Here is an 18,748-nt window from a genome sequence, read left to right as displayed (position 1 = left end):
TATCCTTACGTATGGAATACTTGAAAGCCGATCAAGTGTTGCTCAGACGGTGTATCATGGTTTTCAACATATTGTTTGTTTTAACTATTGAGAAAAAGAATCCTCTCTGCCCAGCCTGGTTAGTGACACGCCCATCTGAGCTGTCCCTCTTCAGCATTCTATTTCATTGGCTAGTTTAACAGCGAATAGGATCAGAAAATCTAACCATTCAACCACTTCCTCGTTGGAAGTCACGCGGGCGCCTGCGTAGAAACGACGATCAAACTATGCGCCGAACTCAGAAAATGAAAACCCTGACGTCACTCGGCATTGTCACGTGAACAGAGGAAACAGCGGTTGACAGGTCGGCGGTAGGGTGGGGGCTTATTCGGCTGAGGTCAGGGTTCGAAACCAACATGGCTCCGTGTGGCTGGAGCTGAGTAGCACAAGAAGGACCGCGGGACCCTGGCCGTTATGGCGCAGTGCTTACAGTCCGTGCACGAGTTCTTGCAGGATGCCTTCGTGCCTGCTGTGGCGGCTCTGTGCAGTGAGGAAGCGGAACGACTCACCCGCAAGAACAACCTGAGCTTCTGTGAGCTGGTGCGGCCATTCTGTCGTCTGACAAGTGAAGGTGCGTGTCCTATGGGATGAACGGGGCCCGGGGAATCCGTTGGAGGGGCAGGTGTAAATCATTGGGTATTAGGGGAGACAGGAGGGCGTTGCGTTGCGGGTGTACGTTTACTGCCTGAAAGCAGTCCTACGCGGAGGATTGCGAAACTGTTCCCTTTTTAAACAGAGCTGAGCAGCCGATGAAGTATATTCTCTATGGTGATTTCGTTAAACCGCTTGTTGATGTTGCAAAGTTCCAGCTTATACGCTGCTAGTGCGTAGGTTTTTTGTTGTTGTCAAAGGTGCAAAGTTAAAGTGTATCTCCAGGTTAATTTGTTGACCGGTTGTGCTGTTAACTTTGCTGGGTGCTCTTTGAATTGTGATCAGTGAGTTGACGCGCACCTAGAGTCCTGGGCCTTGAACCCACATGTTGTAGGTGTAGATCAGTGTCCTTTTCAGGCACCAGCCCATTTCTGCGACATCTGCTCGACAACATGTCATCCACACAAGTAGACTGTATATTTTAAGAATGCTTGGTGTGAATCAACTCAAACTAAGGATATAAAACTTAACACGTTGGTTTGGAGTTTCCTTTACTAGTAAGACTATATTTCTACCGAAACAACCCCCCCTTTTTATTTAGCAACATTAAGATAGTTAAAGAATGGAGAAGAAACTCAACGTTCTAACCTACACCTTGGAGTTTGCATGCAGTTCTTTGGTGCAAGTTCATAATTCACTCCACTGTACGAACTGCAACTAACAACACTATCTCTAAGACAAAAATATGTAACCCATTGAAATACCTACATAAAACACAATTATGTGATTTGCATGGTGCACATTCTTTAAAGAATACACGTTACCACTCTTTTCTATTTTATTATGAGTCTAAACTGCCACTAGACAAAACTCAATCTCTCTCAAGCAGGTAAATTTATTAACCACCAGAGTTATCTTAAAATTGTCCAGGTTATCTAAAAATTGTTGGGCACACAAGCACCTAAGCAGCATGTGCTTTTAAACAAGTAAAATATTTCAAAAGATAGCAGCCTCTGCTTGGCGTCTAGTGCAGTGACGCCAGTCGCACTTCCCTAAAGCTGACCCTTCGTCAGTAACAGTGGTGTAAGCACACTGCCTAAATCGCTCCACGTTCTAGGCCGAAGTTGTGCTTTTTGGGGGGATAGGGGTGACAGGTCATTAATTTTCCTTTTTCTGTGTTTCTAGACATATCCCACTGCTGCTTATCTTCTGCATTGTTGCGATACAAAGGTTTCTGCTGGTTTTCCAAGTAGTGTTAATGTTAGCCTATTAGCAGTGACATGCTCGCATTTGCATTTAAAACGCTTTCTCTGCTCTATCACCCACTGGGTTGTTTAACATGTGGTCACCTACAAAGGAAAAACATGGCGGAGAGCCAGTAACTAAATTTTATTTATCATTTCACAACTCTATGCTTTCTGACATTATGACACTGGATACCATCAACTATTTTTCTTTGTCAGCTGCATGTTGCATTGTGAGACTTGTAGTGTTGTGTTTATTAGTTTCATTATGGAGTCAAAACACCAGCATACAAAGTACTGTTGGCTAATACCAGATTTGGCTTATGGTGTCATACATAACTTTGAGCCACTCATCCAATATGTTTTAACATTTTTACAAAGTTGCTTACCCCAATTAAAAAACTGCTTGTTTCATATAGCTTGCAAGGGTTCACTCTTATCATGCCTTAAAACATGCATTGGCAATGTGGAGCGTTTCTTCTTATGTGTAGTGGAAAGTTTTCTACCAAGCTTCACAATATAATAAAGGTACAATATGTACAACAGCAGTGGAGCCTTCCATTTAAAAAACAAAAACAAACAAAAAAAAACATTTAGTTAAGGGTATGTGGCAGTAGTAGAAGAACCATCACACGATTCTCTCAGACATACAGAACAGGTACAATACTGGTAGCAACCACACTAAAGAGTGAGTGAATGTCAGGCGTTTAAGGACTGTTGTACAATATCCATAAATAGACGCAAACGTACAAAACATTTGGAAGAAACAACCAAACGTCGTATGGAATTGCCTTACATTCATGTATCCATATAGGATGATGAATGCTCACCTATCTAGTTTGGTGTGCTTCATCAGTGGGTTCTGGACCTCCACTGGGAAGCATTTGAAAGTACTACTGTTCTCTGGTTGTACAGTATCATAGTTATTAGTTGCCTAGTTTGGGTGAGGTTATGTCAACATTTATGTTCTCCTTGAATTATCCTGTCATACCTATATTATTGAATGTGAGTGAGCTCAATTTTGTTTTTCTAATCAAATATTATTTGTTTTAAGATAGAAACAAAAACATTGCCAATCTCATATTGCCTGTCCTCCACTCCTATACATAGCCCATAACAGGGAAGTACATACACCAGTTGACCCCTCACCAATACCAGTACTAAGTGAAGCATAAGTTCACAATCAACCCCATCTTTTTCTATTGCTGGGTGGGCATCCTTTGGCTAGGTCAGTGGATTCTACATGCTTGGAGTACTAATCCATTGCCCTCTGCCGCTTCACTGCTGTAGGGGGGTTGATTCGCGTTCCAGTGCCGGGCAATATCCCTCTTGGCAGCAGGGTGCCCATACCCACCAGTTCTAGTTCAGATATTATCTTTATGCCATGCTTGTAAGGCAAAGACACCAACTACCTTCTCATAAGCAATCCACAGAACCTGCATCATTATTATCATGCCAGACATCATAGCCTTCCAACTAACTCAACTGTACACACATTTTCCTTCCTTATACAAGAATAATAATAGAAAATAATACATCCTTTAGAAATAACAAACCTGATTTACAGCAGCCTGGTTGTATGCCACTATAGCAAAAGTTACTACAGTAAGAATAGTACATTCTATATTTTTTGTTAAAAAAACAAATATATAATAATACCTTCTCATTCACGATAATCTATTAAGTTATTTGGTTTGTTATTAATACAACCGTGCCTATTTTTCATTTTATTTTCTGCACTTTAATTCCAAACAGATATACTAGGAATACCCTTTTCCTTTAATGGAATATATTTCTTCACATTTTGTTTCTCTTCAACAACCAGTTAGTCATATTTCCTTCTGTTTTGAAGTAGTTTACTTATATTTTCCTATATCTGGACAATCTTTCCACATGGCACATCTTGCTACTACCAACCACCTAATATGGCAGCAACTTAGGTCACAGTGTGTGACTTCTGCATTTAATGTCACTCTCTCAAGGCAAAGGCTCCAACTGCCGTCTAATAAGCATTCTACACAACCTGGAACATTTTTGTTTGAAATGGCAGTATTTAGTTGAGGGAGATAAGAACTTATCACAAATAATAACCACAATTCTTGTCAGAGTGAACCACTAAAGTCACTAAATAAATCCAAGCTTAAACCTGTGGTAGCTTGGCACAAAGCAGCCAGGCTTAACTTGGAGGCAAGGCATGAAGTAGGTATTCAGTACTCCAACAGAAATAAAGTGAAAACCCAAAACAAGGAAAATTCCAAACCATGTAAGGAAAATAGAGAATATGTTTATTAATAAAATGACACCATAATGACAAAAATCAAATGAGTAGAACCGCAAATGTTAATTGGTCCAGTGGAAACTTTACTTTTTGGCCTTAAACTTTTTTATGGAGAAAAATTGGATGTTGATGATTCATCGGTGGGGCAAGCTGCAAGCTGCAAGCTGGATGCAAAGCAGGGCCCAACAACAACAGGTTTCTGAAGAGCGGGGTCCTGCTACAGTCATCGACAATGGTGGGAAAGTTCTGAGCAGTTGAAGTCTGTGCTCAGGAAAACCTCAACAATGTAACGTTGCTGCCCTGCATCAGTCTTGATAAAGCACTCTGGGGGTCATTTTGACCTTGGCGGACGGCGGAGGCCGTCCGCCAAGGTACCGCCGCTGAATGACCGCACCGCGGTCAAAAGACCGCGGCGGCCATTCAGACATTTCCTCTGGGCCGGCGGGCGCTCTCCAAAAGAGCGCCCGCCGGCCCAGAGGAAATGCCCCTGCAACGAGGACGCCGGCTCAGAATTGAGCCGGCGTAGTTGCAGGGGTGTGACGGGTGCAGTTGCACCCGTCGCGTATTTCAGTGTCTGCTTAGCAGACACTGAAATACTTTGCGGGGCCCTCTTACGGGGGCCCCGCGGCACTCCCTACCGCCATCCTGTTCCTGGCGGGAGACCCGCCAGGAACAGGATGGCGGTAGGGGGTGTCAGAATCCCCATGGCTGCGGAGCGCGCTCCGCAGCCATGGAGGATTCACAAGGGCAGTGGTAAACCGGCGGGAGACCGCCGGTTTACCCTTTCTGGCCGCGGCTGAACCGCCGCGGTCAGAATGCCCTCGGGAGCACCGCCAGCCTGTTGGCGGTGCTCCCGTGGTCGGTGACCCTGGCGGTCACCGGCCGCCAGAGTCAGAATGACCCCCTCTATGTGCGAACTCAGACAGTCTTCGGGAAGTCAGGTCTCCTTCAGCGTGGCGAGCTGAGGCCATCTGGCAATTTGACTTCTGCAGCTTCGTCATCAATGCCTATCTTTGTCAGATCTACAGGCAAAAAGTCTATAAATTCCTTTTCTTGCAATTCAAGTACAGGAGGAGTACACTCTAACTGTAGCCAAGGGTCCAGGACGCCGTGGTCAACGCTTGGGTATTAGGACTCACTCCAGCATAGGCCAGCCTCATGGTCCAGGGCAGTTGCTACTGGTCAGCTTTGTAGTTGCAGGAAAAGGGAAGCTTGCTGTGTCCATGCAGCTCAACCGGAAGGTCAGCCAACTGACTCTTGGAGTCACTTCTGGAGTTGTGTGTTCAAGGCAAGAAGGTCCAGTCTTTCTTCAGACAGGTCAGTCTTTATTCTGATTTTCACAGGTCCTGTAGTTTTCTCAGGAGGGTACCGGGGATGCCACATTTATGCCCAGCGCCAGCCTGTTGGTGGGGGAAATTCCTGGCCACTCCTTAACCAATGGGTAATAGTTTTCAGGGGTAATCTACCCACTTATGTAGCACTTTCTGCATGTTTTGCTGTACATTAGCCCGCAGTGGCCCCTCTCAACCTAAATCCAGCATGGCATAACCTTTCTTCCCTTGGTCAGAGCTCACTGTGCTCATCCAGTGGTGTGGCTGTGATAATGGGCAATACTTCCCTTCTGGTCACTCCAAACCAGTTCTGGGGTAGCTCCTGCCTCCCACTGGGTTAGGAATGAAGCTGACTAGGCACCCTTTGAGGCTCAGTAGAAGGTTGGGCCTAAGCCCCAGGCCACCCTGCTCAAGAAGAAAAACACCTCTCTACACCTAGGCCCTTTGACCACTGCCTGGGAGCAATCTACATCTCACCACAAGGGCTCCATCAGCAGTCGTGTGACATGGCAGAAAGGCCCCTTTTGGCTTGGGCTGGAAAAGTATAACTTTCTAAAAGTGTAATTTTGAAAATAGTAATAGAAAATCCAATTTGCCTAGTAAGTGTATTTTAAATTCCTTTAAAACCAAGTTAAGCATCATAGTTAGTTATAACGTAAGCCGGTTTTTCCTATGGAAGAGCTAGCCTTGCCACAGTGAAAAATGGCTTTGGAAGGTCTCCACTCTCTGGGCATATAAACCATTAATTATACATGCCCTACTTGAAATACCATGCATCTTTCCCTATGGTCATTTAGATCCTACCTGATGGGTGACTTGTATGCACCAAAAAGGAAGGTTTAGGCCTTGTGAAAGGTTTATTTTACCAGATCGAAATAACAGCTCACAACTGACCACTCAAGCTGCATTGGTAGGCCTATAGATATGTTTTACAGTGTTATTTTAGAGTATGGCTCAGTGAGTGCTGCAGTCCACTAATAACATTTATTTACAGGTCCTGGCGACATCTCATAACATACACTGGGTACTTATAAGTAAATTAAATGTGTAAGTTGGGTGTATGCCAGTTTTTACAAGGGGTGTTATTTTTTTTAAAAGCACAAGCACTTTACCACTGGTTAGCAGGAGTAAAGTGCACAGAGTGCTACTGCCAACAAAAGTCTATTCAGCAATAGAAGTCAAAGGTCTGAGGGCATAGTATGCAAAAAGTGTAAATTTCCAACACTTATGATTCCATGCCCAACTTCATAACCTTCAAGCTAACTGAGCTGTACACATGCTTTTTCTGCATTTGACTTAGTTGTCCAAAATTCAGGTATACACAAGGACATTTTACTCTATGAAGGCGGTTGTTTTACTAGTTTAGCGCAGTGTCTGAGTTGACATTTTATTTTTGAATAGGTCTGTGCTTTTTTGATCAGAGTACTAATATACACTTCATATAGCAGTTCCAGGCCTGCTTCTCCACTGTAAGTCCTTTATTAATTAAGATAAACATTAACATTTTCCTGTACATTCATCGTCCTGAGCCAGATCTTCCAAGCTTTGCCACTTGTCACCAGCATCCACCTCATGACCAAATAATCTTCCTATTCCTTTGACACACAGCATGGACAGAAAGGACCTCTCAAAGTATCCACACCAGTACATCAATCACCCTTTTGGAAATGTCAACAATGTAAGATACCATGTCATGTGTTTTGAAAAGTGAGTCATCCCTGTTTGTTTCAGTGTGTGTGTGGTTTGGATAAAGTTTTGTGGGTGGATGGAAATGCAAGAGCTGCCTTGAAGGAGTCTGAGACACATTATAGCACAGTTGAGCAGGAGGCTCTTACACATGTGAACTGCAAAAAAAATGTGCATTTGGGTTGCTGCTTTTGGAATTGTTACAGCCCGCAAAACTTTGGTCTTCATGCATCTGGTAATGGAAAAGCCTCTGTTGGGTTGCTGTGACTTTTGTCAAAACTGCAAGAATTCAGTTTTGAGATTAATTATAAACCATGGGGCAGAAACCTCAGGGTTGACTTCCTTTGTGGAATACCTCTAAGGGCCAAATCAATAGTGATTGCAAGTGTGTGGTAGCAGCTTTAGAAGCTGAGTGGAGTGGGCTGTTAACTGAAGCTGAGTGGAGTACAGCTTGTGAAGATGACAGTGTTATAATAGGTTAAGAAGTTTATAAAGAAGGGTGGCTAGGGGCAAATGCTGAATGAAGAGATCTAAGGGTATCCACAGGTTGCAGCTGCAGCAGAACATTCCCTAATTCAATAATTGGTAATGAGGCATAATCTTTTTGTTCTGCCTATGAAGCCGAGAGAACATTTGTGGCAGGTTGCGCTTGAAGGATGTTTGGGAGCCGCTAATATCAGCAGGAAAGTGAGGCAGTATTACTGTTGATCGCTCATTAATATAATGTTCATGTTGAAAGGCTAGTTGGCTTTTGTCACGAGTGTTTGTTGTATGACAAGCTCTAGAAGTCCACAGAGAAACCCTTGCTACCATTGCTCAAAGGTCCTTGAGAGAAATTGGTAATGGATTTTTCAGGACCATACCGTTTTCTCCCATTGGACACAAGATACATGATAGTTATTGTGGACTATTATTTGATTCAATCTTTGTTGTCAAAGGGACATTGAAAGCTATTGTAACAGACAATGGTACATATTTTTCATCTGATGAAAAGCAGACGTTTGACAGAAAAACATTGTTAGGTTACCTTGTACAGCTCTGCATTAAATGGTTTGATTGAGAGGGCCAACCTTTTTCTCAAGGTGGGGATGCAGACTACTTTATCAGCCAACCTTGAAGTGGAAGCCTATTTGAGGTTGAAGGTGTGGAGCCATGTCACAACTCATCGTAGCAAGCCTTCGTTTCTCCTTTTAGGTTGTTGAGGGGAAAAGACCAGGCTCTATCCAGAATGCCTAAGGAATTCTAACGGAGACCTGTGAGCATAAAAATGATTAGCGTTTTCTGAGAAAGGGTTTAGAGTAATCAAGCCGCAGCCAAAAGATAATTCTGATGTTAGGAAAAGAACAATGTTTGTGGATGTGTGTGGAGGGCACCGAGTGCTTATCAAGAAACCCCAGAAAGTACTCAAAAAGGGAGTCAACGTTTACAGCTCCTGTCAGTGTTATTAATATTAATATTGATACCCACCTACGTGGGATTTCACTCCTTTGTGTTATAAAAAGGAATATGATTTGGTATGTGTTCTTTTATAGGTATTTATGTAAGGCACCAAATGTTCCCCTCGTATACTTACACAGTTTGAGTTATTTTGTTAATGTTCTTAGTTCTTGAGTCTTGCACAGCCATCTCATTCCAAGACTCTTCCCCTTTGTTGAGACAGTTCTGTGCTCGCACAACATTTACTGGTGCTCAGTGTCTATTCACATGTTTGAACCTCAACTGAGAGACTTTGATGCATGCACATCGTGCAGATACTCAATCTGTTCTCAGTGGGATCTCACAGGTTGAGATTGTACCTTGACTCATTTGCTACTAGCATACTCATTTGCATTTGGGGATCCTCTCCTGTTTTAGATGTGCATGGGGAAAGGCACAACTAGCATACACACATTTGTTCATATGGCTGTCCCTCAGTTGAGAATCGTATGAACAAGTACTTTTAGTAACCAAAACGGATGTTGAAGTAGCTGTTCCATTGTTGAGAGTATCACTTAACATAAAGCCCTGCTGTCTGTCATGAAATTCCAGTCTTCCTAGTTACTGGTTAAAGTTATGGTTTTATAAAATTCACGTGAACAAAGGTGAAAGGCTTATTTCTGGATGAGGTTGCATGGTAATCAGATATCATGGCCAAAGTAACAGGTGACCTAGTAACCAGACTGAGATTTACTTGACACATTGCTTCTAATAAAAATACAGATATGCATAATAGTAGATCTATAGGTATTTGTACACAGCACGTCTCATTAAACAATAGAAAACATATAGCATAATCTGTCCTCAACTACTCATTCAGCATACGAAAGAACTAGTGTTCAGTCAGTGTACATTTTGCTTGGCTCAAAGAAGCCCTATAGATAAGACAACAAACAAATACAGGTAAGGTAATCAGAGAGAAGAGGGTGTCACTGGCAAAGCAGCATGGCAGCAGCACACTAGCCAAGCTCTGTCGCCTGCTTGCACATCCATGTTATCACGGGTGGGGTAGCCTCTGAACTGGGAGGCAGACGCAACCTGGGTACCCCTATGGAGGCAGTATCTCAACTCGTGGGCAATTTAGACTGGGAGCCTGGGACCCCTGAGGTCTCCATGACAGGGTTGCTGCGAGTGGACCCCATCACAGTCACAAATGGTGCCAGGGATCCCGGTGGCCTGCCCCCAGAACGGCACTAGCCCTTACTTGCGGGAGTGGTGCCTTCGCCTGGGAAGGTGCCCAGATTCCACTGGGATACCGCTGTTTGCTGGAGGCCAGCGCTTTCCTTGTTGTGGGGCTGCTACCTGATCTTCCCTTCTCCCCCACATAAGAATTGCTGTTGGTCGGTGCGTCGGCCCCTCCAAAATCTGTAGAACCACATTGACGGTCATCCTGGCCCCTGCACTGATACCTGTCCACCTACAGCATGTGTAGAACGGGGGGCGGGGTAGTACTGGGCCCCACAGCGGATAGATGGTACCAGGATTCTAGGCTTGAAACCTTGAATGACTCGCTTAGTTATCTACCACATGTCGACATGTCCAGTGCACTTGGTGTGTTTTCTTGCCTAATTTGCAACCATAAGAGGGTGATAAGCGGGATGGTTGGGGAACTCCGACATTTAGTTTTTTGAGGTCTCCCAGCACTTGACATGTTATGAACTGCTAATTTTAGACCCCGCCCCTCATTTGTAGGGTGCTTGGAGCAGCGAGTGGGTTGGAGGTCAGAGGTTTGTTGCCTACGAACAAGCTCTTCAGGCAGACGCACTGGCCTCTCTGTGGGAGCCCCAAGCTTTCCCCTCACTTGCGGTCCTGTCTACTCCCTGTTTCTAGGCTCCACACTTCTGGACCTCATAAACAGTGTGGGAATAGATCACACAAGCAAGCCAAACCACAACACTCATGGCACCGGGACTCATCATGTACTGACCGCCAAACTGGCCCATCACTTGATCCAGATAAGATTATTTTTTGTCTGCTAGTTAAGCTACAAAAACACTCCTAGAATCGAAAATAGATAGTCTAAATATTGATGTTAACTTACTGCTTGAGTATCATCCTATACTGGCTGACGGAGTATCTGAATTAGAAAAAATGCTTGCTTACCTCCAGCCTGCCACTGCAGATTTCTGTTGGCAGATGAAGTTCCTAGCAGAGAGGGTCTAGGTTCTGCATTCTGCTTCCTCACTATGTTGTCTAATAAATCTATAACTCTCACATGGCATGTTTCACCTGACAATCCATTCTCTTCTACTGTACCGCAAGGTCCATATAGCAATGCTGCACAATACCCATACTGTACAGGGGGAGGGTAAAAAAGCTTCAAAGGCATTGGAGGAGCAGGTATACACTACACAGTACTCCATTTTTGCACTGTGTTCTGTCCCGTTTTCCATGACCAAATCTATCTTAGATCCAGAGGATGACTTCATATTCCGGGAGGGCAAGCTTGATGGTACTTCCATGTACTCAGCAATATTTATGCACCACACGTCCACCTACAATTGTTAATTACAACACTATTTAGACACCCAGCGGACCGGGTGACCATCCCTTAGCTGTTTGGGGGAGACTTTAACTCAGTCCTGTACATATGCTTGACAGGTCCCACACTCCCATCAACTCAGATAGTTATGAATACCGAGACATTACATTTGTGGTTACATTTTTCTCTGTCTGATGTCTGGTGGTTGCAACATCCGACCCACAGGCTCTGTTTTTTTTTTTTATTCCCCGAGCTATGTCCTCTGTGTAATTCTGGATCAGGTAGTTTGATCTTCACCACTCTGCCCTTGCATTTCACTGGTAGACTATTTAGATTGTTGGATCTCAGACCACTGTCTACTAATTCTGATGCTCTAATCAGGAGGACCTTGTGCAGCCTTCCTGGCTTGGCAACTCTTTGCCCCCAGTGCTTGAGGATAGACCCTGGCCACTCAACAAGCAGACTATTTTGATCAAAACAAAGATAGCGCCACTTTGAGAACTCTAGAATGGAAGGTGAAGACAGTTGTGGTCTGCAGCCACTGTATTGAGGCCTAGGAAGGAGAGCGTGCCTCCATTGTGCAAGAACGGTACGAAGTGGAGCAGACTTATTTGGATTTGGAGCACAGAGCAATGACTGACTTGGCAGCAAGATCACATCTTTCTGACTTTTTTAAAGAGAAGGTGGCCCTCATGGAAAAGTTCTACGATTTGGATCTGTCAGTTTTTACAGCAAGAACTTGGAGGTGGATAATTCAGACTAGTTGCTTGCCTCAATACTCTGAGGATCGTTGTAAACACCCTCTCCCGGCAATCTGAAATAAACAGGGCATTTCTGTATGTACCCAACGGGAGATTTGTGAAGTGTTTTTCAGTTTTTCTTTTTTTTTTAACCTCCTTCTTAGGAACTCTCGCACTCAAGTCTCCATGAGGATCCAGTCTTTCCTGATGGGGACTGAGCTTCCTCAACTCCTACCTGATCTCAGAGTGAGCTGCAGGGCACTATTCTCCTGCAGGAAATAAGAGTTACATTCGGGGCCTAGCCCCGGGGAAGGCACGCAGCTTCTATCTGTTAGAATCAATCAGCACAATGTTGATACCAGTCAGTACAGTTCCTCTGTCATTATGTATGTTTTTTGTAACTGTGCTTGCAGAATGTGCCTTGTACTTATAACACTGTTTTTATTACAACAAAACATCTCAATAAAAATGTTATTTAAAAAAAAGTAATTGGAGAGAAGGAAATTAAGTTCTACAATACATCATTATCCTGGAGCAAAAAATAGAACAAATAAAGAACTTGTAAGATTTGTCTCACACATGACAAGAAACATAGATCATCGGATATCTAAATCACCCATTTACTCCTTTTATAAAGGTTAGTCTTTTCTTGATATTACAAGCCGTTGGTAAAATCTAAACCACAACAACAGAAGATAATGCATTAGATAACATTTATAAAATGATTAAAGTATGTTTTGTGTGGGTAAAGTTTTAGCACTTGAAGATAAGGAATGAAATATTGCTGATGAGCATGATTAAAATATTTACAAAACAAAGATAATGGCTTAGTTGTTTGAACTGAGTGCAAGTCACAAGTACAGAATGGAAAAGATTCTTTAGAGACCTAATCCGTGGGAAAATGTAAGCATAGACACAATTCCTAGGTGAATGAGAGTCAGTATAAATCTTTGATGCACGTTAGTGACAATACTGAGACAGTATCATGTATGAGACAGTTTTTACTAGAGCGTGGGCTGTTACTAAGGGCTTCGAGAGTTCAGCCTCCTCCCGTCTCATCTGTGTTACGGAAAGAAAGACCGAATTAACTGAATACCTTTCAGATTAGTGGTCACTAAGGAGGCTAATCTGTGTAGCGATGGGTCGTTCCACATTTTAGGAGCGATGTAGGAGATGTCTCATCCCCCGGATCTAGTTTTCTGTATGTGTGAGGTTTGTGCAAGTAGCAGTCCAGATGAGCAGAGGTGCTGGGCCTTTGTTATGTAGTGCCTTGAAAGTGTGGGTGAAGAGTTTGAATTGAGCTTGTTTTAGAATGGAGAGCCAATGGAGCTCGTTCAGGTGTGGTGTGATGAGTGAGGCATGGGAGGTTGAGAGTGAATCTGGCTGCAGCGTTCTGAATGGTCTTTTGTTAATCGCGCCTAGAGGGTTTTCTTGCAGTCCAGGCTGCTTGTGACCAGGGCTTGAGTTACTATTTTCTGGGTGCTGCTTGGGAGGCAGTTGAAAATCTTCCTCAGCATTTTCATGGTATGGAAACTTGAGGCTTTTAACAATAAAACACAATCCATCACCCAAATGGGTGCCTTTTGACCATAACTGAATACCAGTGGTCTAGGTACCATGCTTCTCTATTCAATAATGGTACAATTCCATTGGAAATGAAGATATTAAAATCTCTTATACATTTCTTTCCATGCCATTTCATATAATTTTGATGAGTTTGTGCTTTGATGTAACTGCATCATAAAAGCTACAAGGGAATAGAGCAGGATCCTACTTTTGGCAAATCCTTGGGGCAACATATAAGTTTCCAGTAGTTTGATGTACAGAATGAGTGAATAAAAAGGGGGCAAAGATGCATCCTTGGTAGACTTCCCGAGGAGAGTATGGGGGTGTAGGGGTTTCTGTCACCCTACAACTGCCACCCTTACCCTTACCCCCATGCACAGAAACAGACATCTCTGAGCTTGGCAGAGAGAGTTGTATGAAGTTGATTTTAAAAGCTATTTAGACATGGATGCCCATCAAGAACGTTAGGGTCTAGAGCTTGTTCCTGTTCAGCATCAAAGGCTGAGCTCAAGTCCATGAAGGCTAAATTTACTGTTCAGTGACATTAAGGAAGGGCAGATCTAAAACCAAATTGAATATCAGGCAAAATTCATTAGGACTTGGCCTGCAGCTTTAACAACCGAGTCAATTAACAAGATTGGCCTATTACATCTCTGGTCATCTTCAGCTCCTTTTAAATTTATAATTTTGTTTAAATTTTTTTTTTTTATAGAGCCAAACTAGTGGCCTTATATGAGCGGAGCCAGTAAACCCAGATGATGTCTGTAAATATCCATTGGCACACTGTCCGTGCCGAGAGCCTTCCCAGTGGGACTGTCAGCAACAACAATAATGTGAACTTGAACCTTCTGGAGCATAGATATGAGTTGAGGAATAAGAAAAATTGCTTGCAGTGTTAGTGGTCATCCCTTCTGAGGGGGCTGAATATAGGTTAGTAAAATGTGTTTCCGAGACATCTGTCAACATAAGTGATTCATCTGAAGGCTTAGCTATACTCCCAAGAAAGGGATAATTCATTGTCTTCCAAAATGCACACTGACCCTTCAGTGCATTAGATTTTTGAAAATTTTCCCAAGCTTCCTTTTTAGGGCAATATTTCCTGTCATTGGAGTCTTCTTTTTTTTTTATTTATTTTTTTTATTTTATGCACATTGCTACCAACTTATGACAACGAGTTGTTAAGGCATATACTAAGTTATGAGCTCTGGTACAAGATCAGCTAAACTCTTTGCGTTTGTAGTCAATTTCCTAGTGCAAATCACAGTTAAGAGCTGCCTGATAGAAAAACATATCTTTAAAGACAGCTAGGATTACTTGAGTATCAGCTTCATATTGAAGACCATTTAAAACGTCTGCTGACAACTTAAAACATCTGTCAATCTTAACCCCTCGGGTGCCATGGACGAGGTTGTTACGTCCGGTGGTGTGCCGCCACATAGTGTTTTGGGGCAAAAAATATGCCCAGGAATGCCCAGCATTGCTGCATGAGCCTCCAACTCCACTTCTGCCCAAGCTGATGTCTCCAAATCATTGCCTAGTAGGCAATCTACAGGTAATTAAGTGGCTACCACAACTTTCTTTGGACCAGTAAACCCCCCCCACTCCCCTTAAGATGCACAACAGCTATGGGGTGGCTAAGTGTGTTATTATGAGCATCAGGCACTTGGTACTGCTGACCAAGTAGGTGTTGATCAGGGTGAACCAGTTTCTCTATCACCATAGTTACACTGGCTCCTGTGTCCCTGTAGGCCTCAACCTCAACACCGGTGATTAGGGGTAGTTGCTTGTACTTACCCATATCAAGGGGACAAGTAACCAAGGTGGCAAAGTCAATGCCACCATCAGAGACTAAAACAGCCTCTGTGGTCTCTCCAACAAGACCAACCCCAACTACACTGCCAATAGTGAGCCCAGCTACACCCTTGGATTGGCTATTTGTAGTAGACTTCCCACCACCACTGCTATTACTAGGGGCACTAGAGGTTGCAGTTGGGGTTGTGGTGGTGGGAGGTTTGGTGTTTTTGTTTGGACAAGTGGAATCACTTGCCCAATGGCCTTTTACTTTACATAAATAACACCAAGGCTTTTTCTGATTGTTAGAAGAGGATTTGGACCCACCACCCCCAGAGGATTTTTGTGGGCCTGATGAAGACTCAGAAAGTTTTTTTTATCTGTCTCCCCACCCCTGTCAGAAGACTTACCATCCTTCTTGCCATCCTTGTCACCCCCTGTATGAACTTTTCTGTTCACTCTTGTTCTGACCCATTTGTCTGCCTTCTTTCCCAATTCTTGGGGAGAGGTCAGACCTGAGTACCAAGTACTGGTGCAACAAATCAGACACACAATTGTTAAGAATCTGCTTTCTCAGGATCGGACTATACAGGCTTTCATAGTCAGTCACCTTACTGCCATGCAACCAACCCTCCAAGGCCTTCACTTCGCAGTCTACAAAGTCTGTCCAGTCTTGAGAGGACTCTTTTCTGGTGTCTCTGAACTTAATCCTGTATTGTTCAGTGGTTAAGCCAAATCCATCCAAGAGTGCATCCTTCAAAACTTTGTAGTTATTAGCATCACTTTCTCTGACAGTAAGGAGCCTATCCCTACCCTTACCAGTGAAAGATAGCCACAAGATAGCAGCCCACTGCCTTTGAGGGACCAACTGTACCATACGGCCCTCTCAAGTGCAGTAAACCACTTGTTAATGTAATCCTCCTCCTTATAAAGGGGGACTATCTTATGCAGGTTTCTGGAATCTTGCTCTCTAACAGGATTGCTATCAAAAACACTGCTGCTGCCACCATGAGGAACTAACCCCAATCTCTGTCTTTCCCTCTCTACATCCAGAGATTCCCTGTCTAAGGCCAGCTGCTGCTGTTTAAGCTTCAGCCTGGCCTCTTCCAACTTCAGCTTTCTGAGTTCCGTTTCCATTAAGTTATCCTCACGGTGGGAGGCATGGGGATTGTGCGATATAGAGGAAATATGGGAATTGGCAGAGAGAGACCTGTCCCTAACTGGCTGGACCCTAGTAACCTGGCCTTTAGGAGTGAAAGGTGTCCTACTAATGTGTGACCCCCTCCCACTACCAGTGTCACTAGGTGGCAGGTCTTTGGAAGAACCCTACCCAGTCTCTTCAGGGAACTCCTCTGAGTCTGACTGGGAACCCTCTCCTCCTACCTCCTGTTCCTGGGATGGGCCAGACTGGTTCTGGTCACTTTCTAGGAGAAGGTTAAAGAGAAAGTCTTTGGTAGGATTCTTGCTAATGCTTAAACCTCTTTCTATGCAGAGACCCCTCAAACCTTTTAAAGTTTAAACTCTCATAGGTTGCCTGAACAATTTTAGGAGTGAGCTCTACTGCAGACATGATAGAAAAGGTTTAGGACAGAGAGAGAAAAAGTTTTAGAACTTTTGAAAGTACAGAGAAAACGTTTTCAAACTTTTTGAAAACTTTAGAACGTTTTCAGAAACTTTGTAGAAAGTTTTAGAGCTAAACTGTTTGGTTCAATGTTTATATATTAAAGTATTTGGTATATGTTTTTATCATGAAAAGATCCACTTTCTAGGATCAGGGCACCAGGTTAGTGAAATAGGGCTCTCAGACTTACTCTTCAGTTCACTACTGGACCTGCGGAAGGGCTTGGAGGACTGCCTGCTGCTGTGACAGGCTGTGCACTCTACCAGATGGCTGCAGAACCTGGAAGGACTGCTTTGCTACCTGGAACCAGCCTTGAACCTTCAGGGGCCAGCTCTGATGTGGAGCCCTGCATCTTCACCTGTACCCAGGACTCCTTGGGCTAGTTTCCTCGCTCCCTGTTCAGAGCCACAGGGACATAATGGGCTCCCACCATCCCGAACATGCACCTGAACCACTCGGCCCCTTGGGTGTAGTTCTAAAGGTGCCCATATGACCGTTCTCCAAAACTAAGAACTTGAACAAAATTTGGCCAAAAAGTACTTTGAGAACCAGGAGCAAACCGGTACCAACCTGCTCGCCTATTCGCCTGAAGTGCATTGCTGGTCAGATTGAGTTTGCAGCCTCTCCCGCTATGTTCTTCTCTGCAGTAGCAAATCCTTTTCAGTGGCCCTTTGCAAAACAGGTATGGGACCTTGTGAAACTGTCTTCGGCTATAGCTTACTCCTTCGTCCCGCTGGAGATTTTTGACTTCCATCTGGACTAGGTCCAAAGGTAAAATCTTCATTCTGGCTTCGCTCCATGGCTCTCTAATGAGGACATTCTCTTCTCAGACATTCCTGCAGCCTTGCCCCACTGAACGTCTACCTTCTCAGAGACTTTTTCTTCAGAAATGTTCTAATTCTGAAGGTAAGCACTGACTGGGCCCAATCCACTTAGTGTTTTCGAACTGTTCTCCATTGCGGTCTGCCTTAACTTTTGACTCTGCCATAGTCTAGCGTTTTGTTTTTAAGCACTATTTTGAACCTAAAACTTTCAAAATTCATAACTTCGGTTCTACTAATTGAGTTTTTATGGTTTTGGTGTCAAATACTTGATTAAAATATATTCTATCTTTCTAAATTGGTTTGGCTTAGTTATTTTGTTATTTTCACTGTTTTGCTGTTTGTGTGCTGCATAAATACACCATTGCTTCCCAGTTTAGCCTGACTGCTTTTTGTTCCAAGCTACCCAGGATTAAGTATAGGTTAAATTAGTGACTATTTATGGTTCACCCTGCAAAGGATTGTGGCTACTGCTTCACCAGGGCTCACACCCCAGTCAACCAACAACCCATGTTTCTCACAAGGAAGCAGTGTGAGCCTCGGTGGTGTGGACTTAAATAAAATATCTACTTGTCCTGGGGATGGGATGCTTCCTAAATCTGCTTGTCCTGTTAAACATTCACTTGTCTCTTTTGGTGCCATTCAGTAAGGTAACAAATTGCAATACGGTTTCTGTTATTTCAGAGCTCTGATAATATCCTCTGAATGTTGGGGCTCTTATCAGGTTTTGAATTTTAACTAGGGTCTGATTTTTTTCACCTTCTGCAGATTTACATACAGGGTTTTGAAGGAGGCGGGAATCTGTAGTCCAGAGCTGAAGTACTTTGCATACCCACAACTAACATGTTTAAGGGTACTTACTAGCTCCTCTTCAGTCTCTTCCTACAATGGTAAATATTTAACATTTATTCCTGTCAAGGACAGGAGTAAGATGTTTTCTTGGGTGGGAGAAAAGGAGGTGTAGGGAAAGTAAATTTGCAATCGCTCTCCATCAGCAGCTTTATGCATGTATGCAACTTGATAATATTTACAGATGTAATATGTTATTAACTATGATTAAGGAACATTCTGGGAGCGTTAGA

The 18,748-nt window shown here is 43.5% G+C and overlaps 1 protein-coding gene across 3 annotated transcripts in view; it reads left to right on the top strand.

Annotated features, from left to right (window-relative positions):
- The first annotated feature begins 312 nt into the window (after window positions 1–312).
- The window catches only part of TRAPPC8 (trafficking protein particle complex subunit 8), a 1,010,076-nt gene continuing 991,640 nt past the window's right edge, over window positions 313–18,748 (top strand). For all 3 annotated transcript variants that reach the window (XM_069220084.1, XM_069220082.1, XM_069220083.1), the window contains exon 1: window positions 313–610. In XM_069220084.1, the coding sequence (XP_069076185.1) occupies window positions 454–610 (157 nt within the window). In that variant the 5' untranslated portion in view covers window positions 313–453. The remainder of the gene's footprint in view (window positions 611–18,748) is intronic.

Source organism: Pleurodeles waltl, chromosome 2_2 (genome assembly GCF_031143425.1).
Source record: "Pleurodeles waltl isolate 20211129_DDA chromosome 2_2, aPleWal1.hap1.20221129, whole genome shotgun sequence".
NCBI classification, from domain to species: domain Eukaryota; kingdom Metazoa; phylum Chordata; class Amphibia; order Caudata; family Salamandridae; genus Pleurodeles; species Pleurodeles waltl.
The sequence above is the reverse complement of the archived record's forward strand: the minus strand, read 5'-3'. Positions and strand labels throughout refer to the sequence as shown.